Source organism: Scyliorhinus canicula, chromosome 17 (assembly GCF_902713615.1).
Source record: "Scyliorhinus canicula chromosome 17, sScyCan1.1, whole genome shotgun sequence".
Taxonomy (NCBI): domain Eukaryota; kingdom Metazoa; phylum Chordata; class Chondrichthyes; order Carcharhiniformes; family Scyliorhinidae; genus Scyliorhinus; species Scyliorhinus canicula.
Genome location: NC_052162.1, coordinates 66,477,785 through 66,500,666, shown reverse-complemented (window position 1 = coordinate 66,500,666; position 22,882 = coordinate 66,477,785). Strand labels below are relative to the sequence as shown.

Below are 22,882 nucleotides of genomic sequence, written 5' to 3'. Positions count from 1 at the left end.
ATTATGTTCAGACTGTTTTCCTTCACCTGAAATAATGCCGTTAGTCCTTGATGAGGCGTTAATGGGTTTGTATTCTCTGCTCTGAGTAGAACAGTGAATCTCCTGCAGACAAGCTGGGGTCATAGTCTTGTGACGCGGGTTCACCATTATTATTACAATGTCCTGTAAAATGATGAAATTATCCTGAGTGCAGGTTTACTTAAGGTTTCTGGCTGATCCAACAATTTATCCCTTTGCCTACCGGTTTTCCGCTCCCCATGTGCTACTTGTGGAACATCGTTTTATTAATAAATACATTATTTTCTCGCTAACAATGTTAAATAATGAAGCTTAAGAATTCATATCAAGTATCTCTTCATTAATTGTTTGCTCAGAGATATTGGAGAAGTAGAGGTTGAAAAGACACCGGTATCCAAAATGCAGTCAGTCACAAGGGAAGAATGATTGTATGGCATGCTATCCCATACCAATAGATACAGAGCAAAATGAATCAACTGCCATGAAAGTAAGGTCACTTAGTGAAGGTATCTATTGTAATCACAGATTTGTAACTACAAGGAATAACATTGATATAGTACCAGCTGTTTCACCCAGTTAAGAACTGGCTTATACCTTATTGATTGAATTGAAGTGCAGGTTTGGGGAATTAGTAATATCTGAACAGAATTGTTTTTATAAACTATTTGTTATATATGCAAGAAATAGAGACAAGTAAATGTTTTCTATCCATTACCGCTTGATTACTTCAATCTATTTTTCAGTACTTTGTTTAAGATTCCGATAACAGCTGAATGTCTTTGATGTATCACTTCGATCTTCATTTTTATGTTCAAAGTTATTAAATTGTCAACCAGATGTATGTGTTTATTTTACAGAGGCCGAGCTCATTTATTCCTCCCTTTTTTCTACTATCGTTTCCTGACCCTAAGGTATGCATCTCGAAGGAATCCATATTGCAGGTAGGTAAAACATTTTGCCCCCATTGCTTATATGTTTGAATCAGGTGATAATTGTGACCAAAACTTCAAAATAGTACGCGGGTAGGTAATAGTATTCGGATAATGTTGAATTTAACCAAAACATTACAAAGCTTTAAATTCTTGATAAATACATAACAATCATTATTGATATTCTACAATGCAAATGTTATAGATTGTGTTATTGGATGTACATTAACTCATGTAGTGTTCTGTATCAAGCCAAAATAGAATATTTGTATTAATTTATACCCGGTCTTAATACTAAAAGAGTAGACTTTTGTATTATTTGTGTCACATGTCTTTGCTACGTTTTAATCCTTTGGTCATTTATTTGTGAACAGATGCAGAAATCTGATTATTTATAATTACTTACAATTTTAAACAATTGGATCTAAAGTGGCATAAATAATTTGTGCCCCAGTTAGAGGACAGGGAACAAAAAACCCCATCAAGGCATTATATCCCTCCTACATTGTCGATCATCAGAAATTGAATCAGATAAGGTTATCATACTCTTTCAACTGGCTACAACAACTTTCTAGTGTTATTTCCTTATAGCCAAATATGTTTTTTTTAATTAGTTTAGTAACTTGATACTCCATATAAAAGCAGATTTAAAATATTTGCAAAGAAAGCCAATAGCCCCTTCTAACATCATTAAATATGACACTAAAAGTGACATTAATTGTAAACTTCTATTATAACTGACTGAATACTGGTTGCAATGATCTCCTCAGGTCTTTTGCTTGTATTTGATCATTTCTTTCTCAAGGATGCCACATTGGGTTAGCGGTGATAAGGAAGGAAAAGATTTGCTGCACACATTCAGTTCTGCTCATTATCGTGAGCAGTACACATTCTGTTTGGTAGCATTGATGAAACATAGCCTCACTGTGCCTCATTTGTTCAATAAAAATGTACAGTCAATAGATTGATGGGATTAAACCAGAATTAAATCTGATGGTGACAATGAGGCTGTAGTAATCCACAGGAGGCAGGAGTTCCGTCACCACACCAATATTTATTTACAATAACAATATTACAGGAGCAGCTACAAACAGTGCTGCTAGCAGTCCAGTCAACTTAAGACTGGCTCACAAAGCCTACACAGGTGATTATATGGGCCCCCTCAATGAGCTATCATTGAGGGAGCTCACACTCCAATTGGCCAACCAATAAAGCCAATTGGAGTTCATTACACCCCTCCCCCCCAAGGTCCGAGGAATTCCTGCCAGCTGGCATTCCTCGGAGCTTCTTCCTACTCCTCATGTCTGGGTCTGTCACCTCTGTGTCGTCCGCCGGGTCGTTCTCCGAAGTGGGTGGGGTGTACCTTATAGGTGCCCGTCTTTTCCTTGATGACCTCCTTGGAAATTGTTCCTCCTCAGGGAGGTGTCGCGGCGGCCTCGTCAAGTGTGTCCATCTCCGACTCTGATGACTGGATGACGGGGTCTGGAGAAATTGCTCAGGGCTGGGGTGCGGGTATCCTTTCCGTCTGGGCTATCCCAGCTTGAGGCGGTCCTGCTTTGCCTGCCTCCAGGTGTGGTTCCGCTGCCCTTATTTGGTCTAGGTGTTTCTTAAGCACCTTACCTCCTATTGAAACCTCATAGCATATGGGCCCTTTTTGGGACTCTACCGTGCCTTTGACCCACGTTGGTCCATTCCCATAATTCGTGACCCAAACCGGTGCCCCCACCTGGAAATGTCTCTGCTGCCGACTATTATCATGCCCCCTGTGTTGGCCTCCTGTTGTTTCTCCACTTTCCCCGTTAAATTTGGGAAAAGGAGACTCAGCCTCGTTCGCAGCCGCCTTCCCATTAAGAGTTCAGCTGGCGGTATGCCCGTTGTGGAATGCGGTGTGGTCCTGTAATCAAACAGCCAGCGGGAGAGCTTTGTGTCTATTGACGCTGCCGGCTGCTTCTTGAGTCCCGCTTTAAGTGTCTGGACCGCTCTCTCTGCCAGGCCGTTGGTCGCTGGATGGTAAGGGGCCATTTTGATGTGACGGACTCCGTTTTCCTTCAGGAATTTTCCAAATTCCCCACTTGTGAATGCCGTTCCGTTGTCCGACACCAATACCTCCGGAAGTCCATGTGTTGCAAACGAGGCCCTGAGCTTTTCAATTGTCGATGCTGTGCTTGCCGTGTTTACCCGGTGGACGTCCAACCATTTGGAGTGGGCATCCACTATCACCAAAAACATTGAGCCCATGAAAGGGCCGGCGTGGTCAATATGCAGGTGGGTCCACGGTCTGCCTGGCCATTCCCACGGGTGCAATGGCGCCGCTGGTGGCACTCTTTTCCCCTGTTGGCACTCCTGGCACCGACGTACCAAGGCTGCTATGTCTGTGTCCAAACCTGGCCACCAAACGTAGCTAGCATCTTCATTTTAGACACCCCTGGGTGTCGGTGATGTAACTCAGTTAAGATTGCCTGACGGCCCTGAGCTGGGACGATTACCCGGGTCCCCCATAATAGGGTACCGTCTTCTACAGTTATTTGTCCCTTCTGCTCCAGTATGGGTGCATCTGGGGCTCCACTGGTCTTTCCAGTTCCCCTGTTAGCAGTAAATGCTTCATCTTGGCTAAAACTGGGTCTTTTTTGCGTCCACAACCGAATATGTTGTGCTCTACTGGTAGGGTGTCCAAAAAATTTAGAGTCATTACTGTCTCCTCTACTTTTGATATTTGCGGCGGAGTGTCCGGGAGGGAAAGTCTGCTCAAAGCATCTGCATTTGCTACTCGCGTTCCCGGTCTGTGCTCCAGAACATATCTATATGCCGCCAGTGGCAACGCCCAGCGTTGGATTCTAGGTGATGCAATCGGGGGTATTGACCTGTCTTCTTTTAATAACCCTAATAACGGCATATGGTCCGTCACTATGGTGAATTTCCGCCCGTACAGATACTGGTGAAATTTTTTTACTGCGAATATCACCGCCAGTCCTTCCGTCTCGATTTGGGCGTACTTCCTCTCAGCCATCGCCAAGGTCCTCGAAGCATAGGCTATTGGCCGTTCTTCCCCATTCCTTCCTCTATGGGCTAAGACGGCTCCTACCCCGTAGGGGGATCCATCACAAGTGACCACCAACTCCTTCCTTGGGTCATAATGCTCTAGGCCATTTTCGGATGACAGCTGTTCCTTAATGTCCCTAAATGCTCGGTTTTGGCGGGTGGACCATTTCCATTCTTGCCCCTTTATTAGTAGCTGGTGGAGGGGTTCTAGGATGGACGCCCTATTTTCAATAAATTTTCCATAATAGGTTACCAACCCTAGAAATAATCGTAACTCCTGGACCGTGGTGGGAGCTGGGGCTTCTTTTATTGCCCTTACTCTGTCTTCTAATGGATGTAAGCCTGACTCGTCTACTTTATATCCCAGGTACGGTAGCACAGGGGCAGCACGGTAACATGGTAGTTAGTATAAATGCTTCACAGCTCCAGGGTCCCAGGTTCGATTCCCGGCTTGGTCACTGTCTGTGCGGAGTCTGCACGTCCTCCCCGTGTGTGCGTGGGTTTCCTCCGGGTGCTCCGGTTTCCTCCCACAGTCCAAAGATGTGCGGGTTAGGTGGATTGGCCATGCTAGATTGCCCGTAGTGTCCTAAAAAGTAAGGTTAAGGGGGGGGTTGTTGGGTTACGGGTATAGGGTGGATACGTGGGTTTGAGTAGGGTGATCATTGCTCGGCACAACATCGAGGGCCGAAGGGCCTGTTCTGTGCTGTACTGTTCTATGTTCTATGTACGTCACTTGTGGGGCCAGAAAAACACATTTTTCCCTTTTTAGCCGTACGCCTGCCTTTGCGAAACGCCTGAGCACTTCCTCCAGGTTCCTTAAGTGTTCCCTGTTTGTCCTACCCGTGATTAAGACATCGTCCAAATAAATTGCCACCTGCGGTAGTCCCTGCAGAATATTTTCCATCATACGCTGGAATATAGCGCAGGCTGATGACACTCCAAAAGGTCGCCTAGTATAACGAAAAAGGCGCTTCAGGGTGTTGATCGTAGCGAACTTCTGGGAGCCCTTGTCCAGTTTTAACTGCAGGTAGGTGTGGCTCATGTCTAGTTTCGTGAACAAAAGCCCACCTGCCAATTTGGCACATAGGTCGTCTATTTTCGGGATTGGGTATTTGTCCAGCAGTGCGTATTTGTTTACTGTCTGTTTGAAATCTCCACAGAGACGTATCGAGCCGTCTGGCTTCAAAATTGGTACCACCGCCGCTGCCCATTCCGAGAACTGTACTGGTCTGATAATGCCGTCGCGCCGTAACCTTTCTATTTCGTCATCTACTTTCTTCCTTAATGCAAAAGGTACCGGCCTGGCCTTACAAAATTTCGGAAGGGCTTCTGGGTCCACATGCAAAGTTGCTTTGGCGCCTATGATTTCCCCCAAACCTTCCTGGAAGACCTCCGGGTATTTTTGGAGTACTCCACTCAACTGCCTGCTTCCACTCTGGAAAATTTTCATCCAATCTAATTTCAGATCTTTCAACCAGTTCCGTCCAATTAAGCTCGGTCCGGAGCCCTCTACTATCGTAAACGGTAATCTGAGCAATTGTTTCTCATATTCCACAGTTACGTGAGTCATGCCTAGAACTTCCAGGGGTTCCCCTGTGTAGTTTTTAAGTTTCGTCAATGTTTTTGTTAGAGTTAGTCGCTGGAGTCCATCTTTGATTTTTCTAAATGCTGCCACTCCCATTACTGATACGGCTGCACCCGTGTCTATTTCCATTATTGTCGGCCGCCCGTTCACCCGTGGGGTAATCCTAATGGGTTCTGCTTTCTTTGTTGTAATATTATATAATTGTTCCCCTTCGGAGGAGGATGGGGCGTCCAGGTTGTGTACTTCCCTGCGTCCCCACCTGCTATTCCTCTTTTGCCACCTCCTTCTAGGGTTTCTGTCGTTGTTACCCCACTCTGTCTGGTGCCAGAAATGGTCCTTCTCTGTTGGGGGAGCCTCAGCTGGTACTTCCATCTGTCTCCAGTTAGTCCTGGCAGACTTGGGGGCAGTTCTGGGTTTTCCTTTTTCTCTCTATTCCTCAGGTTTTTCCTGAGAGCTGCTATCTGATAGCAGGACCCGTTGTGGTAGTCCCTCTCACAGGTATCTACCTCCATTGGCGTGCCCTGTAGTTCCTGCGCCCCAGTGCGAGCTGTAACGCCTGCCTGCAGTCTAGCTCCGTTTCCGCCAACAGGCGTTTCTGTATTGTGAGGTCGTTTATACCACACACTAACCGGTCCCGAAGCATTTCATTTAGCATCGGGCCGAACTCACATATTTCCGCCAGCCTTCTCAGGCGGGTCAAGAAATTCGTGACTGACTCCCTGCCTTCCCGCTTCGCTGTGTAGAATCTGTACCTACGCAAAGTGAGGGGTGGTTTTGGGTCGTAGTGCTCTTTCACCAATTCCGTTACTTCTTCTAAAGTTTTTGTGTCCGGCGCATCGGGATAAGTCAGACTACGTATAATGGCGAAAGCGGACAGCAGTATAAGCCTTCTCCTTTCGTCCGTCAGTATATCATTTGCCCGGAAGAAGTAACACATTCTCTCCACATACTGGGACCAGTCCTCAATAGCCGGGTCGAATGCCTCTAACCTCCCAAAAAACGCCATTTTTAAAATGGCACGGCTTACCCTCCAAGTGCGGCAGCTGGTCTCCGCAAAATTCGTAGTTTACCTCGTCGCCACTATAGTAATCCATGGGAGGCAGGAGTTCCGTCACCACACCAATATTTATTTACAATAACGATATTACAGGAGCAGCTACAAACAGTGCTGCTAGCAGTCCAGTCAACTTAAGACTGGCTCACAAAGCCTACACAGGTGATTATATGGGCCCCCTCAATGAGCTATCATTGAGGGAGCTCATACTCCAATTGGCCAACCAATAAAGCCAATTGGAGTTCATTACAGAGGCTAAAGGATATTGCATTGCTAAGACTGGTTTTATCTAAAAGCTGGAAGATTTAGGTTACTTGAAGCGAAGGAAAGTTCCAAATTTGATAGTGATATTGCCAGTGCAAGGTCCTCCTCTCGGTTTCTTTTCAATAGAGAAAATGGAATGTAATGTTGGACGCCACCATAGCAAAATTATAGAACAGAAAGTGGCAGCAAATCTTTATTTCAAGAAAGTTATAAACCATGTTAAAGGTAAAGTTCAAGTTAGCATATTTACAGCTTTGGAGCAACAAGAATGAAAATGTTAGTGGAGCAGTGGGGTGGAATAGTGGTTGGCATTGCTGTCTCACAGCACCAGGGACCCAGGTTTGATTCCGACCTCGGATGACTGTCTATGTGGGCTTTGTACATTCTCTCCGTATCTGAATGGGTTTCCTCCTCGCCAACTAGCGTATGCGCGGTTACCTCGCAGAGCGCTCCGGCCCCTCATCAACATGGCGCTGGGGTTCTGGGGCCGGCCGCGGAGGGAAGTAGGCCCAAGGGGGGGTGGGGGGAAGAGGCCGGCCCGCCGATCGGTGAGCCCAATCGTTGGCCAGACCCCATCAGACCAGGCCACCCCTGGGAATAGATCCCCCCTCCCCCCACACAGGCCGCCTCCCCAAGCCTTCGCGACGAGTACCCTGGCAGCGACCAGGTGTGGACGGCGCCGGCGGGACTCGGCCATTTACGTGTGGCCGTTCAGCCCATCCGGGCCAGAGAATCGCCGCTCACTGTTTGCAGCGATTCTCTGAGCGGCCCGACGCGATACGCGCGCCGCTGGTTTCAGAGGGGTGGGAGAATCGCGTGCAGGTGTCGGGGCGGCGTGGTGCGATTCGCCGGCGCCCCAACGATTCTCCCACCTGGCCGAGGGGGGGGGAGAATACCGCCCATTGTGCCTCATGAACATGGTCAATTATTTGAATTTATGCACAGGATTTCCCCTTGGTAAAGTTAGTCATGTTGGACTGACACCTCAGATTACAACATTGTGTAAATTCATCCTGGGAGCAGATCACACATTTTGCAAGTGTTGCCTGTGGGAAACTGTCACAGAATAATAAATGAAATGATAGATGCTTCTGTAAAAATGTTGCACAGAAGATGATTTAATAGTTATTGTATTGTGCAGCAACAGTGAGAAGTGAGATGTCCCAATTTACTTATTTGGGGCAAGAATAATTTTACCGCATAAGTTGCAACAGAGATATGTGGTCCAAATTATTAGTCATTTGAAGGAACTTTAAAATTCAAAATCGAGAGTGGATCCAGTCAGAATGGAGAGCTGTTTGCATGCCAGCACTGGACATATAAATCATACCACCTTTATTGAAAGAAAGATGTAAGCCAAAAATTGTTATAGCTTTTCAAAATACTGTCTTCCCTGCCAACAATCGTGCATTATCTATTCATGTCAAAACGCCTTCAGACTTCTACTGCTGATGAGTTTTGTGGTAATCACTAATTTGACCTGAACAGGAGACGATGATTGTCTTATGAAGCTGAGTCAACTTTTTTTTTAGACTTTTAAAAAATCAAATATACAATGCAGAAGGAGGCAATTCGGCCCATCAAGTCTGCACCGGCCCTTGGAAAGAGCACCCTATCCAAGCCCACGCTTCCACTCTATCCCAGTAATCCCACCTAACCCTTTGGATACTAAGGGGCAATTTAGCATGGCCAATCCACCTAACCTGCACATCTTTGCACTGTGGGAGAAAACCGGAGGAAACACACGCAGACACAGGGAGAAAGTGCAAACACCACACACACAGTCACCCGAGGCTGGAATTGAACCGGGACCCTGGAGCTGTGAGGCATCAATGCTAACCATTGTGCTACCGTGCTGCCCCCTGTTGTCTCCAAGGGAGTGCCTGATGTGGTTGAAGAGACCAGTATGACCATGCTGAATCCAACCTGGTTCTACCACAAATGGAATGAATAATAGACTTTAAAACTGAGACTTGTAGTGGTTAGCATTGCTGCCTACGGCGCTGAGGACCCGGGTTTGAATCCCGGCCCTGGGTCACTGTCTGTCTGTGTGGAGTTTGCACATTCTCCCCGTGTCTGCGTGGGTTTCGCCCCCACAACCCAAAAGATGTGCAGGTTAGGTGGATTGGCCATGCTAAATTGCCCCTTAATTGGGAAAAATAATTGGGTACTCTAAATTTTTTTAAAAACTGAGACTTGTTTGGCTTAAGGAGACTGGTTGACCTGATGGGTTCGTAAAAGGTCATTTCTAGGGCCTGGCTTTATGAGACCACAGCACAGACATGCTTTGACACGAGGACCCGAGTTATCCCTCCTGGGTCAGGAGTGCAGAGTCATGACAATTCCTGGTTCCATAAAAGCAACCTGGGAGAAAGTGTCCCGGTCAGTCGAACATTTGGTCCAGGAGGCAGTTGAAAATGGAAGTCGTGGAGGGAAACCCTGGAATGAGTGCAGAGGCTGCCGGGTGTGGAGGCAGGTTGGGAAGAAGGCTGACCTGAGTGCTGTGTCAAGGTTTTTAAAATAAAATGTAAAACAACCTCACCCCACACTCACTTCCATGACCCAGACATGCCAATCCATGCCACTTTATACCCTCCATGCCAACTGATGCCCCAGTAACCCTGGCATGGATGGACATGGTAAATGTTGTAGGAGCAGAGAGTTAGTGGGATGATTTAGAACATAGAACATTACAGCGCAGTACAGGCCCTTCGGCCCTCGATGTTGCGCCAACCTGTGAAACCATCTGAAGCCTATCTGACCTACACTATAGAAGAACAAATTTGTGGCCTTCAATAACATCTATGTCCCTCTACCCAACCCCCATGGACCTTTTCAGCATCTATGCTGGCATATATCCCTTTACCACCCTACATGAGCTTTTATAGCCTCGAGGCTAATAGTGCCAACTCAAGCCAACCCACTTTCCCCCATCCACCACCCTTTGCCCTTACACCCAGTATATCAACTTACCAGATATCCACCATGGTGAGACTAAAGTTCCACGGGCTGGATTTTACATGCCCCACCAAGCCTGATTTTGCAGGGGAACTCTTAAAATTAAGCATCTACCAACCCACCACCTTCTCGCCCACCCCCAAGCTCACCCTCATAATACGCTGGCTGATGTCTGGTGAGTCTGCTTCTGCCAACTTTGCTTGTGAGGGGTAAACCTTCTTCACCCCCCCCCCACTCACCCCATAATATGCTGCCCTAAGCGTCTCTTGTAGACTTTATTTTAAGAAACACGCTCATTCATAAAAGCCCATTCACGACATTTACATGTTCAACTGCATTATCTCTTACAATAACAAACTTTTAATTGAAGTGCTTTCATTTGAGTGTTTAAACACTTATGAAAACACATTGGAATTCATGGTCCCACTTCAGAAAGTCTATAACCACTTACAGCTGTCAATCAAGCTGTGTATTGGAAGGTTGTGCAATCAGTCATGCAGCACTAATCCAGTAATGTCAACCTTCAAACTTGTGTCAGTAAACAGAGTAAAATGGCAAGTAATTATTTTTTAAACACTCCACAGTTTTCTCAAAGATTTAAAGAGCAGTTTTAAATGGCTTGACAGCTTGGCAGTTGCTTTTGACACTTTGGCAGTTCTATATTACACATTTAACAGTTCTATTTGACAACTCTTTTGACAGTTTCAGTGAGTTTATGCAATTTTTACCCACAATCATGACCACTCTTAATAACCACAAACTGAATCGCTTCTTGGTCTTTTGGTTGGGATGAGCATGAGGTCAGGTGTGGTGCCTGGATCTGGTGTGTCTCTCCTGTGGGGACCATGAATTGGATACAATTTGGGTTGTTTTTTGGAGTGGGTAAGGAGCTGGATTGGGGGTTTGCCCCTGTCCACGCTGAGCTCTGGCTTTGTGGCTCTGATAAAGAAATTTTAAAAAATTTAAATTAAAAAAATAATGACAAACTGCAGTTTACCTCTTGAGAAGGATACCCCACCTCTCCAAAGGATTCTGCAAAGTTTAGACTTGCTCCTGATACATCTAATCTGCACATGGTGCTTTTCTCACTCCTGGCTGATGAAAATCAGATATTACTGGACGTATCTCCATGAAATGTGCATGTGCAAATCCTGCGCCATTTCCATTTCCACCCGAGTACAAATGGAGCAGTGTTCAGTAACAGGACTTCTGGATGTTGGCCTTCTCTGCCATTCTCACAATAACAGAGAGGACCTCCATCCGTTCAAAAATCCTGACCATGGTATATTTTCACCAAAATTCACCAAAGAAACTGAGAGTATAAATTTGAAAATCATCAGGGCATGCTTATGCAAAATATTTAGCGTTATGGAAAAATGTAAAATGAAGGAAAAATTGTAAAAGAACTTGTTGAGGCTGGGTTCTAGACTGACCCCATGGATATAATATCCTGAAGGTGCCCTGTGACCTCAACAAACATTCAGTGATTACTTATTTTACTTTTGGACTTCAGATGTATAACATGGGAGTTCTCACATGTATTTATAATTTAGTTTCCACGAGCAGAACACTATACCCATATAAGCGTGCGGGAATAGATCTAGCCCTGGAATCTGACCGTCTGTATCACATGTAAGCAAAATGGATAATAACTAGCATTTGCAAGTGAATACACTGGTACCAGTAAAATGGCACAACGGCAAACTCAGGATATAGAATTGGGCACAGAAAAAGTAGGTGAGTGGATGGCTGGTTTGTTTTGGAGCTCTTAGAACCCAGTATTGATGAGACAAAAGGTGACCTTAGAACCGTCACGGTTTACAGCTTAGAAGGCCATTCAGCCCATTATGTTGGTGCCAGCTTTTTGAAAATGAAGCTCCATGTTTAATGCTTCCCAATAGCCTACATCCTCCTCTACTTTAAAATATGCAACTACCCCAGGACGAACAGACGAAGACTTGCCACATAAATTGAGCAAACCTGTGAATTAGGATTTAGTATATCCGATTAATCTAGATGTTTCCATTTGCTTTGGTGAGATATCGGTATTCCTGTTCTGTAAAGTGTATCATGAAATAAAACAAAGGATTTCATATCTTAGATATTTTTGTGCTTTATACATTTAAATTGAGTCCTGACATTGAATTTTGTTTTATTGACTTGTTTTGATGAGCTGTTAACCAGGCCATAACTACAGAATAAAAATTTGGAAAGACTGATGGTGTGAAAGTGAAAGGCTTTGTCATTTCACTGATTTGCTGAGGGATTACATTCTGGGGATTCACAACAGCATACCGTCTGGAGCAATGTAGAGTGACTGTGACATGTTATTCTGTGCATGTGTGGGCTCCCAAAGTTGCTGTCAATTTCAGTGACATAGTGAGGGTGGATGCAGGCAGTTTCTCTGTTATTATCAAGGCACAATCCCGGCCAAAATCTTAAAGCACAGAAGGAGGCCATTCATCCCATTGTCCCTGTGTTGGCTGTCTGAAAGAACTATCCACTTTCCCCTATAATCCTGTTTCTGTATCCTTTCAAAGTTTTCTTTGTGAATGTTCACCTCCCTTTAAAAGGTTTTATAGATTCTGAATCCATCATCCTTTCTGATAGGGCATTACATTTTCTGCACTAAAAAAATCTCTCAACCTTGTCCTTTGTTCTTTTGATTATGATCTTAAATTAATGCCTCCGGTTACTGACATATTGACTAATGGAAATATTTTTTGCCTTATTTACAATATCAAAGCACTTCAAAATTTTGAAATGTTGGGTGGCATGTTCCCATTTAAAGAAAAGTATATATATTCTTAAATTAAATTGAGTTGTCTCCATTTGTGGAATTCTAGTTCACAAGTTAATGTTTGATCAGTAATTGAAGTAATTTATTACCTCCGCCCCTGAAAGTGGGCAGAGGTAATATTTTTGCTCCTGTTAGTCTGTTTGTAAACACAATATATCTCAAAAACAAATCAACGTACTTCAATGAAACCTGGTACACCGATTGGGTATGACCCAGGGAAGAAGTACTTAGATTTTGGCAAAGATGTAGATCCGGATTCGGATCCTGAAGTTTTTTAAAGGATCTTTTAATATTGAATTTTTTTCTTTAGAATGTTATAGGTTGTGTTACGATCCCAACTGATGTTACTACTGGACAGGAATGCCCCAGAATGGAACCCTGGCTCAATAAACTAACTTTTATTTTGTTTTTTAAAAATGTGGATGAACTGAGTCACAGGACTGCCAATTATCCTTTCACAAAGGAGTAAAACATTTATTAAAAGTGAAAAGATTGACTATAATACAATATTCTTTCACACAGCCCAAAACTTCACAAATTGGTCCCAGGAATGAAAGGGTTTTCTATAAAAAAAAATGGGGCAGCATGGTGGTTAGCATAAATGCTTCACAGCTCCAGGGTCCCAGGTTCGATTCCAGGCTGGGTCACTGTCTGTGTGGAGTCTGCACGCCCTCCCAGTGTGTGCGTGGGTTTCCTCCGGGTGCTCCGGTTTCCTCCCACAGTCCAAAGATGTGCGGGTTAGGTGGATTGGCCATGCTAAATTGTCCGTAGTGTCCTAAAAAGTAAGGTTACGGGGGGGGTTGTTGGGTTACGGGTATAGGGTGGATACGTGGGTTTGAGTAGGGTGATCATTGCTCGGCACAACATCGAGGGCCCAAGGGCCTGTTCTGTGCTGTACTGTTCTATGTTCTATGTTCTAAATGTACACAGGTTTTTAAGGATAACAAAAGTTACAGGATACATCTCATTGTTCCCTGTAGGCATGCAGTCCCTGTAAACCAACAGACCAACTGTAGTCAGACACATCCCTCTCTGAAATCAAGTGGCAGATGCCACACAATACAACTTCTGTGCATTTCTCCGCAAATGCCCCCAGATGCTACTCATACTGAAAGCCAACTGGTCTCATTAGAACTCTGGCATCCGCACAAATGTTTCCAAAATCTACTCTTGAAAAGACATGCCTTAGAATCTTGTACCAAACAATGCTTTCTCGAAAATGCCTCCACCTTTTCCAGGATTTCAATCTCTCCTTTCAGTATTCCTGAGCCTTGCATTGCCACGCACACTCAAGCCACCCCATGCCAACAGAAACCACTGTTTCACAGGCTGTATTAAGGTATCACCAAATTTATAATTGCCTCAGATTTCTAACTTCTTGCTAGCCAACTTCACCAGGACTACACCTTCCAGCTCTGTCTTTAACTGGGTGTGTCTCTCTGCCCCTTTCTTTAACTTCAAGAAACAATATCTTATTCAATTTCCAGGTTCTTTATCTCTTTGACTTACTGGAACTTCTCTTTCATTCCCTGGTTTTGGAACTACTGGTTTTTTAACTTCTTGGACTTGCTTTCTCCCCCTTACTCTATTGTCCTGTTACTCTTTTGGCAATTTCTGTGAGAATTGCTTCCTGTCAGCTACCTTGTTACAACTGCTACTGGATCCAGCTCAAAACTAAACTCAAGAGTTATTTCTAAACTAAAGGAGCCCCTGGTTGCTAAGCAACAGTCTAGTCTTTCTTTAACGCTTGTTTGTTTTCATGTTGTAAACTTGCTAATCACCACGCAGGCACAGTTTGAAACCAAAAGCTACATAAATGTAAGCTCCTTTGTTTAACACAAATCTAACTAAAGTTTTCACCCTTTCTTACACTGAAACACAAAATTAATCTCACTTAAAGCCATATCTTATTTTTGATTTCCAAAAATACAAACATAGATTACTTCCAGCTACCTATGTTTCCTGACAGCTGTTTAATTTAGAATGTTGTTAATAATTTGAGAATGTTATGGATTGGTGTTGTTGATTATTTGAGAATGTTAGGAATTGGATTGTATCAGCAACTGTGGTGCACACCTGTCGAATTGTGAGCAGAGTTTTCAGAGCAAGTTGTTGGATGTAAATTCACCTTTAGTCTTCTCACAAGATGGAAATTTTCCATAAAACTATTTTCCTTTACAACATTGTAGTTATAGAGCATCAACCAGGCAGAGAAAAGCCTCAAGGAAGAACTGCGTAATTATAATATAATTGCGTTCACGCAGTGTGGTGAAGATATGCATTCTAACGAGCTGTATCAAGTAATAGACCTCAAAAGACATCATTGTTCATTAGAGACAATTGTTCATATATAATTTGAGAGGGACCATTCCACAAGCATAGGGCAAGGTGAGGAGGTATGCCTCCATGAACTATCACTCCGGTATGGGGATTGAGCCTTCACCTTTGGTGTCATTCTGTATCACGTAGCGACCTAGCCAACTGAGCTGACCAGCCGCCATGTACTGTATTAGTTCAAATAATAGTGTTAATAATTTCTTAAATAAATTCACCGGAATTGTTATTTTAAAAACATAAATGCAGAAGAATGTACTGAGCAGCTTTGTAAAATTTGAGTTGTGATTTTCTTATCCACAGCATATTAAAATGAATCACTTTGGGTTACTGTTGAGTTCATATTTGGGATAGGTAGCAATGAGTGACCACTAATAGTTAAAATATCTTGTTCCCTTTTGTTTTATTTATATGGTCATTGTGATGTGTTTCTGTCCCTGTCCTCAATTGATTCCAATTTAGATTGCAGAAGAGTAAAGGTTATAAAAGATCCATGTATTTGTCAGTGCAGGATTAATACTCAGAAGCATTATTTTGATTCAGTACCAATATACCAAGTCTCTGTTAATAATTATTTCAAATGAACTGCATCTTCCAAAAGCCAGAGTAAAGAGAAAATATAATGTACAAAACTACATAGGTGTAGGAACTCGACTGTCAAAGCTAATAGAATTGAGTCCCTACGAATGGAACCAAAGTCAATGTTGTGTGTAATGTGTGCTGATGCACCTTGTCAGCCAATCAGAATTATACAATAGCCTAGGGTGCAATCAAATTTTCATTAAATGTCAAAAAAATTCTTTCTAATCCAATTGTCTGAGCTGAAATTATCAAGGGCTTCAACAGCTCCTACTGTCTTGTTGCTTTGCGTGTCTGCATCTACCGCTGCCCATCTGCCTATTGATTGGTAGGAAGCCCAGAATGGGAATTCCATCTCATTAATCATGTCACAGAACAGGGATTAAGACAAGTCTTTGGTTTAAGCTGCACAGCATCTGACCATTGCCCATCAGTGCAGTTGATAGCTGATGATATGCAAAGAATGCCTGAAGCCCCACGAGGTCATCTGCCAGCAGAACTTCTGAACAGCCTTCCTCACAACTTGGCAAGTGAAACCAGATAACATTGTTTTTAGCACTGAAGGCCAAAATAGGAAAATGCATAAATGAAACACTAGCATTGTCAATATGCTGGTGGCTAAACAGAAGTTTTGTCATTAACTCTACAGTTAAAATTGAAAAATGGAGTGACCCCATGTTTTCCTTGCCAGGCTTATGAATAGAATTATAATATTTATTTTATACCAGAAAATGTTTTGGTTTCCAAAAATCAAATGATTGTTTGTAACAGTGCAGGAAGAAGCTCCTGCTGTAGGTAGCACGCTGGCAGCTTTCCAAACCTGACAGAATTCTCACCAGCATTATTATTCACTAAATATGGTTATTAATATAAAGTTATTTTTATTAGTGCTGGAACCGATGGGGGGACTGCATCTCATCAGTTGTAGTATGTTCATGGCAAAATAGCATCACTGCCTTTCAGATGCTACGTTCCAGGCGAAGGTAGTTCTCAAACAATGTCTTGGAACCATTCCAATATGTTGCCATCCTAATTTCACGTTCAACGGTTGTATTCATAATTCACTTTCCCTTTTCAGCCTGCCCGATCTTGGCTTGATTTAGGTAATATTTTAAATCCCAAAGAGAGCATGGTGGAAAATTTAGTAAATGGAATGTACAGTATTCGAGGAAAAGTTGGGGAATGGAATATGTGTGTTTTACTGCATTGAAAAAACAGTTTTAATTTCTGTTGTATGAAACTAATTGATGTTGCACAAGTTCTCATATTTAGATATCACTGAGATTCATTCAGTGACTTTTATTCTTATTTTTACATTCTGATTTTATTCTCAGTCTCAGTTTGAAAACTCAGTCACCATGTTTACATGCATGCACAGGCAGTTTCAAAATTGTAAATATAAATGTACCTTCATCAAGCTGCTTTTCTTGTATCTACAGCTTTATTGATTGAAGCTGTCATGGAGCAATGAATCCTTTGATTGCATTCTAAATGCAAGCACCATTAATGTGTTTGCTGTCATTGAAAATTCAAAGTATTAATATAGCAGGGAGTAGGGGCACTGGTAATAAAATAAATCCATTAATGGAAGTAAATGCATTGAACATCAGATGAGAGTGTCTGTATTTTTACAACAATTCTGTTTTTCATATTGCATATGCTGATTTTTTTTTGGGTTTTTTTTGCTAGCTGCTGACTTGTGTGGCGAGACAGATAAGGTTAATTCTACATTAAAATCGGCATGATTTGTGATTCCGTATTAAATTGGCAGTGAAAGAATTTAATATAGAATTTTCAAATGAACATGTGGAAAATCTTCTCACTGCTTTAATCCCCATATAGCCACTCTACAGCACTGTTGTTGCTTTAGGAACCATATGGGCAGCACGGTAGCACAAGTGAATAGCACTGTGGCTTCACAGCGCCAGGGTCTCATGTTCAATTACCCACTGGGTCACTGTCTGTGCGGAGTTTGCACATTCTCCCCATGTCTGCATGGGTTTCCTCCGGGTGCTGCGGTTTCCTCCCACAGTCCAAAGACGTGAGGTTAGGTGGATTGGCCATGCTAAATTGCCCTTAGTGTCCAAAAAGGTTACGAGGGGTTATTGGGTTACGGGGATAGGGTGGAAGTGAGGGCTTAATGTGGGTCGGTGCAGACCCGATGGGCCGAATGGCCTCCTTCTGCACTGTATGTTCTATGTATATCCTCTTCCATCAACATTCTTACTACATTGTGTCAGAATAAGAAACCTTCATTAATGCAATTTGGTGAAAGTTTTTTTAAAATTCTGCCTGTAGAATTGTGTCTCGTTTTTGCTTGTCTCTTCAAACTGTACATCGGGCGGAATTCTCCGTTCCCACGCCGGGTGGGAGAATCGCGGGAGGTCCGCTCTCGCACCTCCCACAATTCTCCCATCCCCCCCAAAATGGCGTGTCACATTTTGCGACACGACACTCGGAGAATCACAGGCCGCCGTTTTCCACGGCGGCCAGCGATTCTCCGACCCGGATGGGCTGAGCGGCCTGCCATTCGCGACCATTTCACGACGGCGGCAACTACACCTGGTCGCTGCCGTCGTGAACACGGTTTGAGATGCCCGTTTGGGGCTTGTGGGGGGGGCCTAGAGGGGACTGAGCACCACAACCGTGCTCGGGAGGGGACAGGCCCGCGATCGGTGCCCACCGATCGTCGGGCAGGCGTCTCAATGGGACGCACTCTTTCCCCTCCGCCGCCCCGCAAGAACAAGATCACGTCTGGAGGGGAAGACGGCAACCGCGCATGCGCGGGTTTGCCATCATCCGTCGTGACGTCAGCCGCGCATGTGCGGGTTGGCGCCGGCCAACCCACGCATGCGCACCTGACGTCATTAGGCGCGTCAGCCGCATCATTCTCGGCGCGCCGGGCCTTGACGCCAGCGACAAGGCCCCACGGCCGTGTTTCCCGGCACGGCCCTCCTAGCCCCCCGGCGAGGGGAGAATAGGGGGCCAGGAGAGGCCTCCGACGCCGTTGTGAACCTCTCCGGGTTTCACGATGGCGTCAGGCCTTTGGGAGAATTCCGCCCAACATCTTGAGCCATAGGAACAGGCAGACATCTTGCTATTGACTATCTCGTAGCACTGTTCTTCCATTGTCTTGTATAATGGGTACTCAAATGGATTGTTGGTCCTCTAATTTTGTTCCCTTCATATCCTTATACCAGGTGAGATGCACTATGTGAGGAACTTTGGATTTGTACGCCAACCATTGCAAATTGGAATACTCTGCACAATTACCTTTCACTCTCCAAAGTATGGAACTGACACTTTGAGGGGGTGGGGGAAGGAGACTGCAGGGGATTTGCTGATAAAATAACGGCATGTGAATGACTTGTGCCATTATTATTGGACAAATTAGCCAGCAGCCTTTGGCAAAGAAGAGATGTGCAATGAATTGTGAATTACCATAAGTCGCTGAACGATTTATGTCATACTGAAGTTAACTTCACAAAAAAAAGACTTCTCCCACTTATCCTCCCTGTGATTTTCATGAAGTTGCTGCAATGATTTTTCATCTCTATATAGTTCCTACCACAACACCAGTTCCTGAAACAAATTTGCCGTCCAGCCAACAGGAGTGTGTACAACCCAGTGCTGTTTCTCCCTTTTTTTTCTTCATAGCAACAGCAAAAATTGCTCATTCAGATGGAGAAGGAGAATTAAAGTTGAATGGTCACCTTGACTCAAACTACCTAATGTGTTAAATAGATCAAATCATGCCATAGAGCCACTTAACTCCTCCATAAGCACCTCTGTCAGCTTCTTACCTTTGTTACATGAAACATTCCAAGTTGTTACCATAAATTCACCCCGGCTTTATTAGGCGCCTCCTTTAAAAGGTGGAGACAAGACGAGGTGGCACTGATAGTAGGGGGTCTATACATAGACAGTAGGATAGTGACCCTGGGGGAACTGACGGACAAGCTACAGCTCCCACAAGGGAACGAGTTGCGATATATGCAACTAAGGAACTTCCTTTGCAAGCAGAAAGCAATGATCCCCCAGCTTTCAGGACACTCCCTACTGGACAGACTCCTAACTGCAGGTGAATTAGGGGATGGCAACTGCTGTCCGACTTAGCGGAATTCCTCAAATTGGAAAAGATTCAATTGACGATCGGAGGAGAGCTTCCGCAATACATGGAAGCAATTCGCCAACCCGTTCGAGAACCTATTCATGACCAGCAACCAGTGAGGGGCTGGAGGCGGGACTGAAACAGACGAAGGATGAAGAGAAGAAGGGGTGTTGGCAGAGACGGGAGGGGGAACAACACCGCCCAGAGCACACGGGAAGCAGGGCAGAGGGACCAAAGGGCACCAAAAAGGAAAGAACCCAGGAGAGGCAGTCACAGCAACAACAAGAGGGCGCACTTGGGTGACCTCAAACAAGACCCTGGTATATTTTAATCCCATTGGGCCGCAATTCAATAGTGGAACAGTGTGGTTGGGATAACAGGCCTCAAATCTGTATATATGTTTCCCATGTATTTATATCGGACCACTTTGCGTCTCCACTTTTGTTATTTTTTATACTGTGTGTTTTATTTGGATCTTTTGTTTTCAGGGGCTGGTTTAGCTCACTCAGCTAAATCGCTGGCTTTTAAAGCAGACCAAGCAGGCCAGCAGCACGGTTCGATTCCTGGACCAGCCTCCCCGGACAGGCGCCGGAGTGTGGCAACTTCACAGTAACTTCATTGAAGCCTACTTGTGACAATAAGCTATTTTCATTTCATTTTCATTTTCATGTTATATTTAAATCATTACTCAGCAATGTTGTTACAAGCCAAATACCAAAACCAACAAAAATATATATTTTTTTAAATGTTCAAAGAAGCCTAGTTAAAGTTTGACGGACAGCAAAGTGCTTCAGACTTTGCAGCATGGAATATCTTGGAAAGTGGGTCAATGTATTATACAATGTTTGATTTTGCCCATCGACCGATACATGTGCAACACATGACCTTAGGTCCTGTTTTATGATAAATAACTTTATAATGTAAGTTATTATCATAAATGGAAATCTGTTATAACATTGGATCATTGGTAGTGTGACTGCATGAGTGAGATCATAAATCTCTGTACGGGTCAATAATATACCTAGAGGATGTTGTGTGGTGATTTATTAAATATTTTAATTTTCCTCCATAAATTTAATCAGCACAACTCAAGTGCCATTCTACATTAGCCAGTTCAACAGACTTGTGAGTAGACAGGAGAACCACTCAGTATAAAATGGGCAGGCTTTTGATTTATTACCATGCTCTGAATACATTGTCTTTCACAGCAAATATGTAATGTGTTGTGATTTGAAGAAGTTAACTGGCTTTCTACTCTTTATTAACAGGACATTGTTTTACGAACTTCGAGTGGCAATAGAGCAGATGTCATCCAGACCTTCCTGCCCAACTTTCATCAGAAGTGCATGTCACAAAGCTATTAAGCTCATCTGTAAGCTTGCTCCGGGGTCGTAGAATTCAAGATTCTCTTCGCACAGATAATTTGCAAATGGTGGAATTTGTTACAATTTAGAAGTCTGTAGAACATTCCTATAGTTTATGCTGAATATGTCACTTTTTGTCCTCTTTTATGGAATGATGTCAAACCTATTTTGGTACATATCTATTCTGTGTCAGCTGCATATTCAATTTCAATATGGCTGGGGTTTCCATCACAAAAGTACGTTTATATCCAATTGATGAGAGGTGAACGAATGAATATCAGATGAATTTGGGCAGATAATTTGGTACGAGGACTGTCTGCATGGAATATAAGCAAATGGAAAACCACATTGATACATGCGTAAGTGTAAAACTAATATGAGAACTACTTAACACCTGCCCTCCATGTGAAAAGTGGTCATTGTTGGAAAAGTACAAGGAAATAGTTTATAGTACAGAAATAGATGCGTGACATAACAATGCAAATTTGAAGCTGTATCAGTGTAAATCTTCAGTAAAAGTTGCATGTTTTGGCTTAAAGGTGTAGATATTTCAGAAATATAGGTCAAGTAACTAAATAATTACTTCACAATGCACATAGCTGAATTTGCTACTCAACCTCTCTTCATAGTTCGTCAACTTCTCCCAATTTAATGGTATAAATTACTTTCATTTTCTCAAAGCACGCCCTCAGGGACTGACAATTTGAAGCTTTTGTTTAAAAATGTTCATAAATCTAAGTAAGATGGCATCCCTTACACTGTAATAACCCTCCAATGAAGATTTTGCAGGTCGGGTTTGACCATTTTATATCAGTCCCAAAAACATCATGGCAGACGGGTAACTCCCAAAGACACTGGCTAGAATTTTCCAACCATTCCCACCGGCTGCAAACTACCGCTCTGGGTTTCCCTGCAACAGCTTTCCATACAATGGGAAACCCCGTTGACAACGGCAGAACCAGAAGATGCCGCCGCCAGCCAATTGTGGGCCGCCTCTACCATCACAAAACACACTGAGCGTGTGGAAAATCCTGCCCACTAGGAGCGTCACTTCTGATTTGCCAGGTTAAAGAAGTAGGTGATATAGTGACAAATATTCTAATGCGGTGAAGCATGTTTGTCCATCTGCCTTAAATAAGCAGCCACCACCTTTAACTTTCAATTCAAATATTCCTTGGACTCAACAGCTTTCATCAATAAATTAAATTAATCCAGATAGAGCAGCTTCTTACTGATGTGCAGCATAGAACAGTGCATGCAGCTGGTTTAAACTAGCACTTACAGCAATTACTGTCAAACCAATCAATTTCTAAAACACAAGCAAAATGCTGTGGATTCTGGAATAAAAGCAGAAAATGCTGGAAACACTTAGCAAGGCAGGTAGAATCTGTGGAGTTGCCTCAGATGCGGCCTGACTTGCTCAGTGTTTGTAGCATTTTTTGTTTTTATTTGTCATCAGGACTGTCACTACTGCATGGTTACTGGCTGAAAGTGAAGAAGATTCCACGATTTCAGCAGTCAGCAAAACACTGGTTCTAATTTTTTTAAAATCTTTTATATAAACATGCACTGGATATTGGAAACACAAGGCAGAATTTCATATAAACAACTCAAACCACTCCATGTTGTTTCTAAAGGGGAGACCTGAGCAGCTTAACTGGCCAGCATGGGTCTTTCTACAATTTCAGGCCCATGGGTGGAATGCCACCTGGCGAGAGCTGTCGGCCAGTCAGAGACCAGCACTCCCCATTGCTGGCAGCATCACTGAGAGTGGTGGCTGCTGTTGGTAGTGTCCCACAATTTTCTCCAAGGATCATCGTTAAATCCCTAGACTCAAGTGAGGGTGG

At 43.6% G+C, this 22,882-nt stretch overlaps 1 protein-coding gene across 1 annotated transcript in view; it reads left to right on the top strand.

Moving 5' to 3' along the window:
- Nucleotides 1-21,573, top strand: part of LOC119951673 (transmembrane protein 33-like) — a 183,097-nt gene extending 161,524 nt beyond the window's left edge. The window contains exons 7-8 of the mRNA XM_038774876.1: nt 876-959; nt 20,940-21,573. Of these exons, the coding sequence (XP_038630804.1) occupies nt 876-959; nt 20,940-21,066 (211 nt within the window). The 3' untranslated portion in view covers nt 21,067-21,573. The remainder of the gene's footprint in view (nt 1-875; nt 960-20,939) is intronic.
- Nucleotides 21,574-22,882: the final 1,309 nt, after the last annotated feature.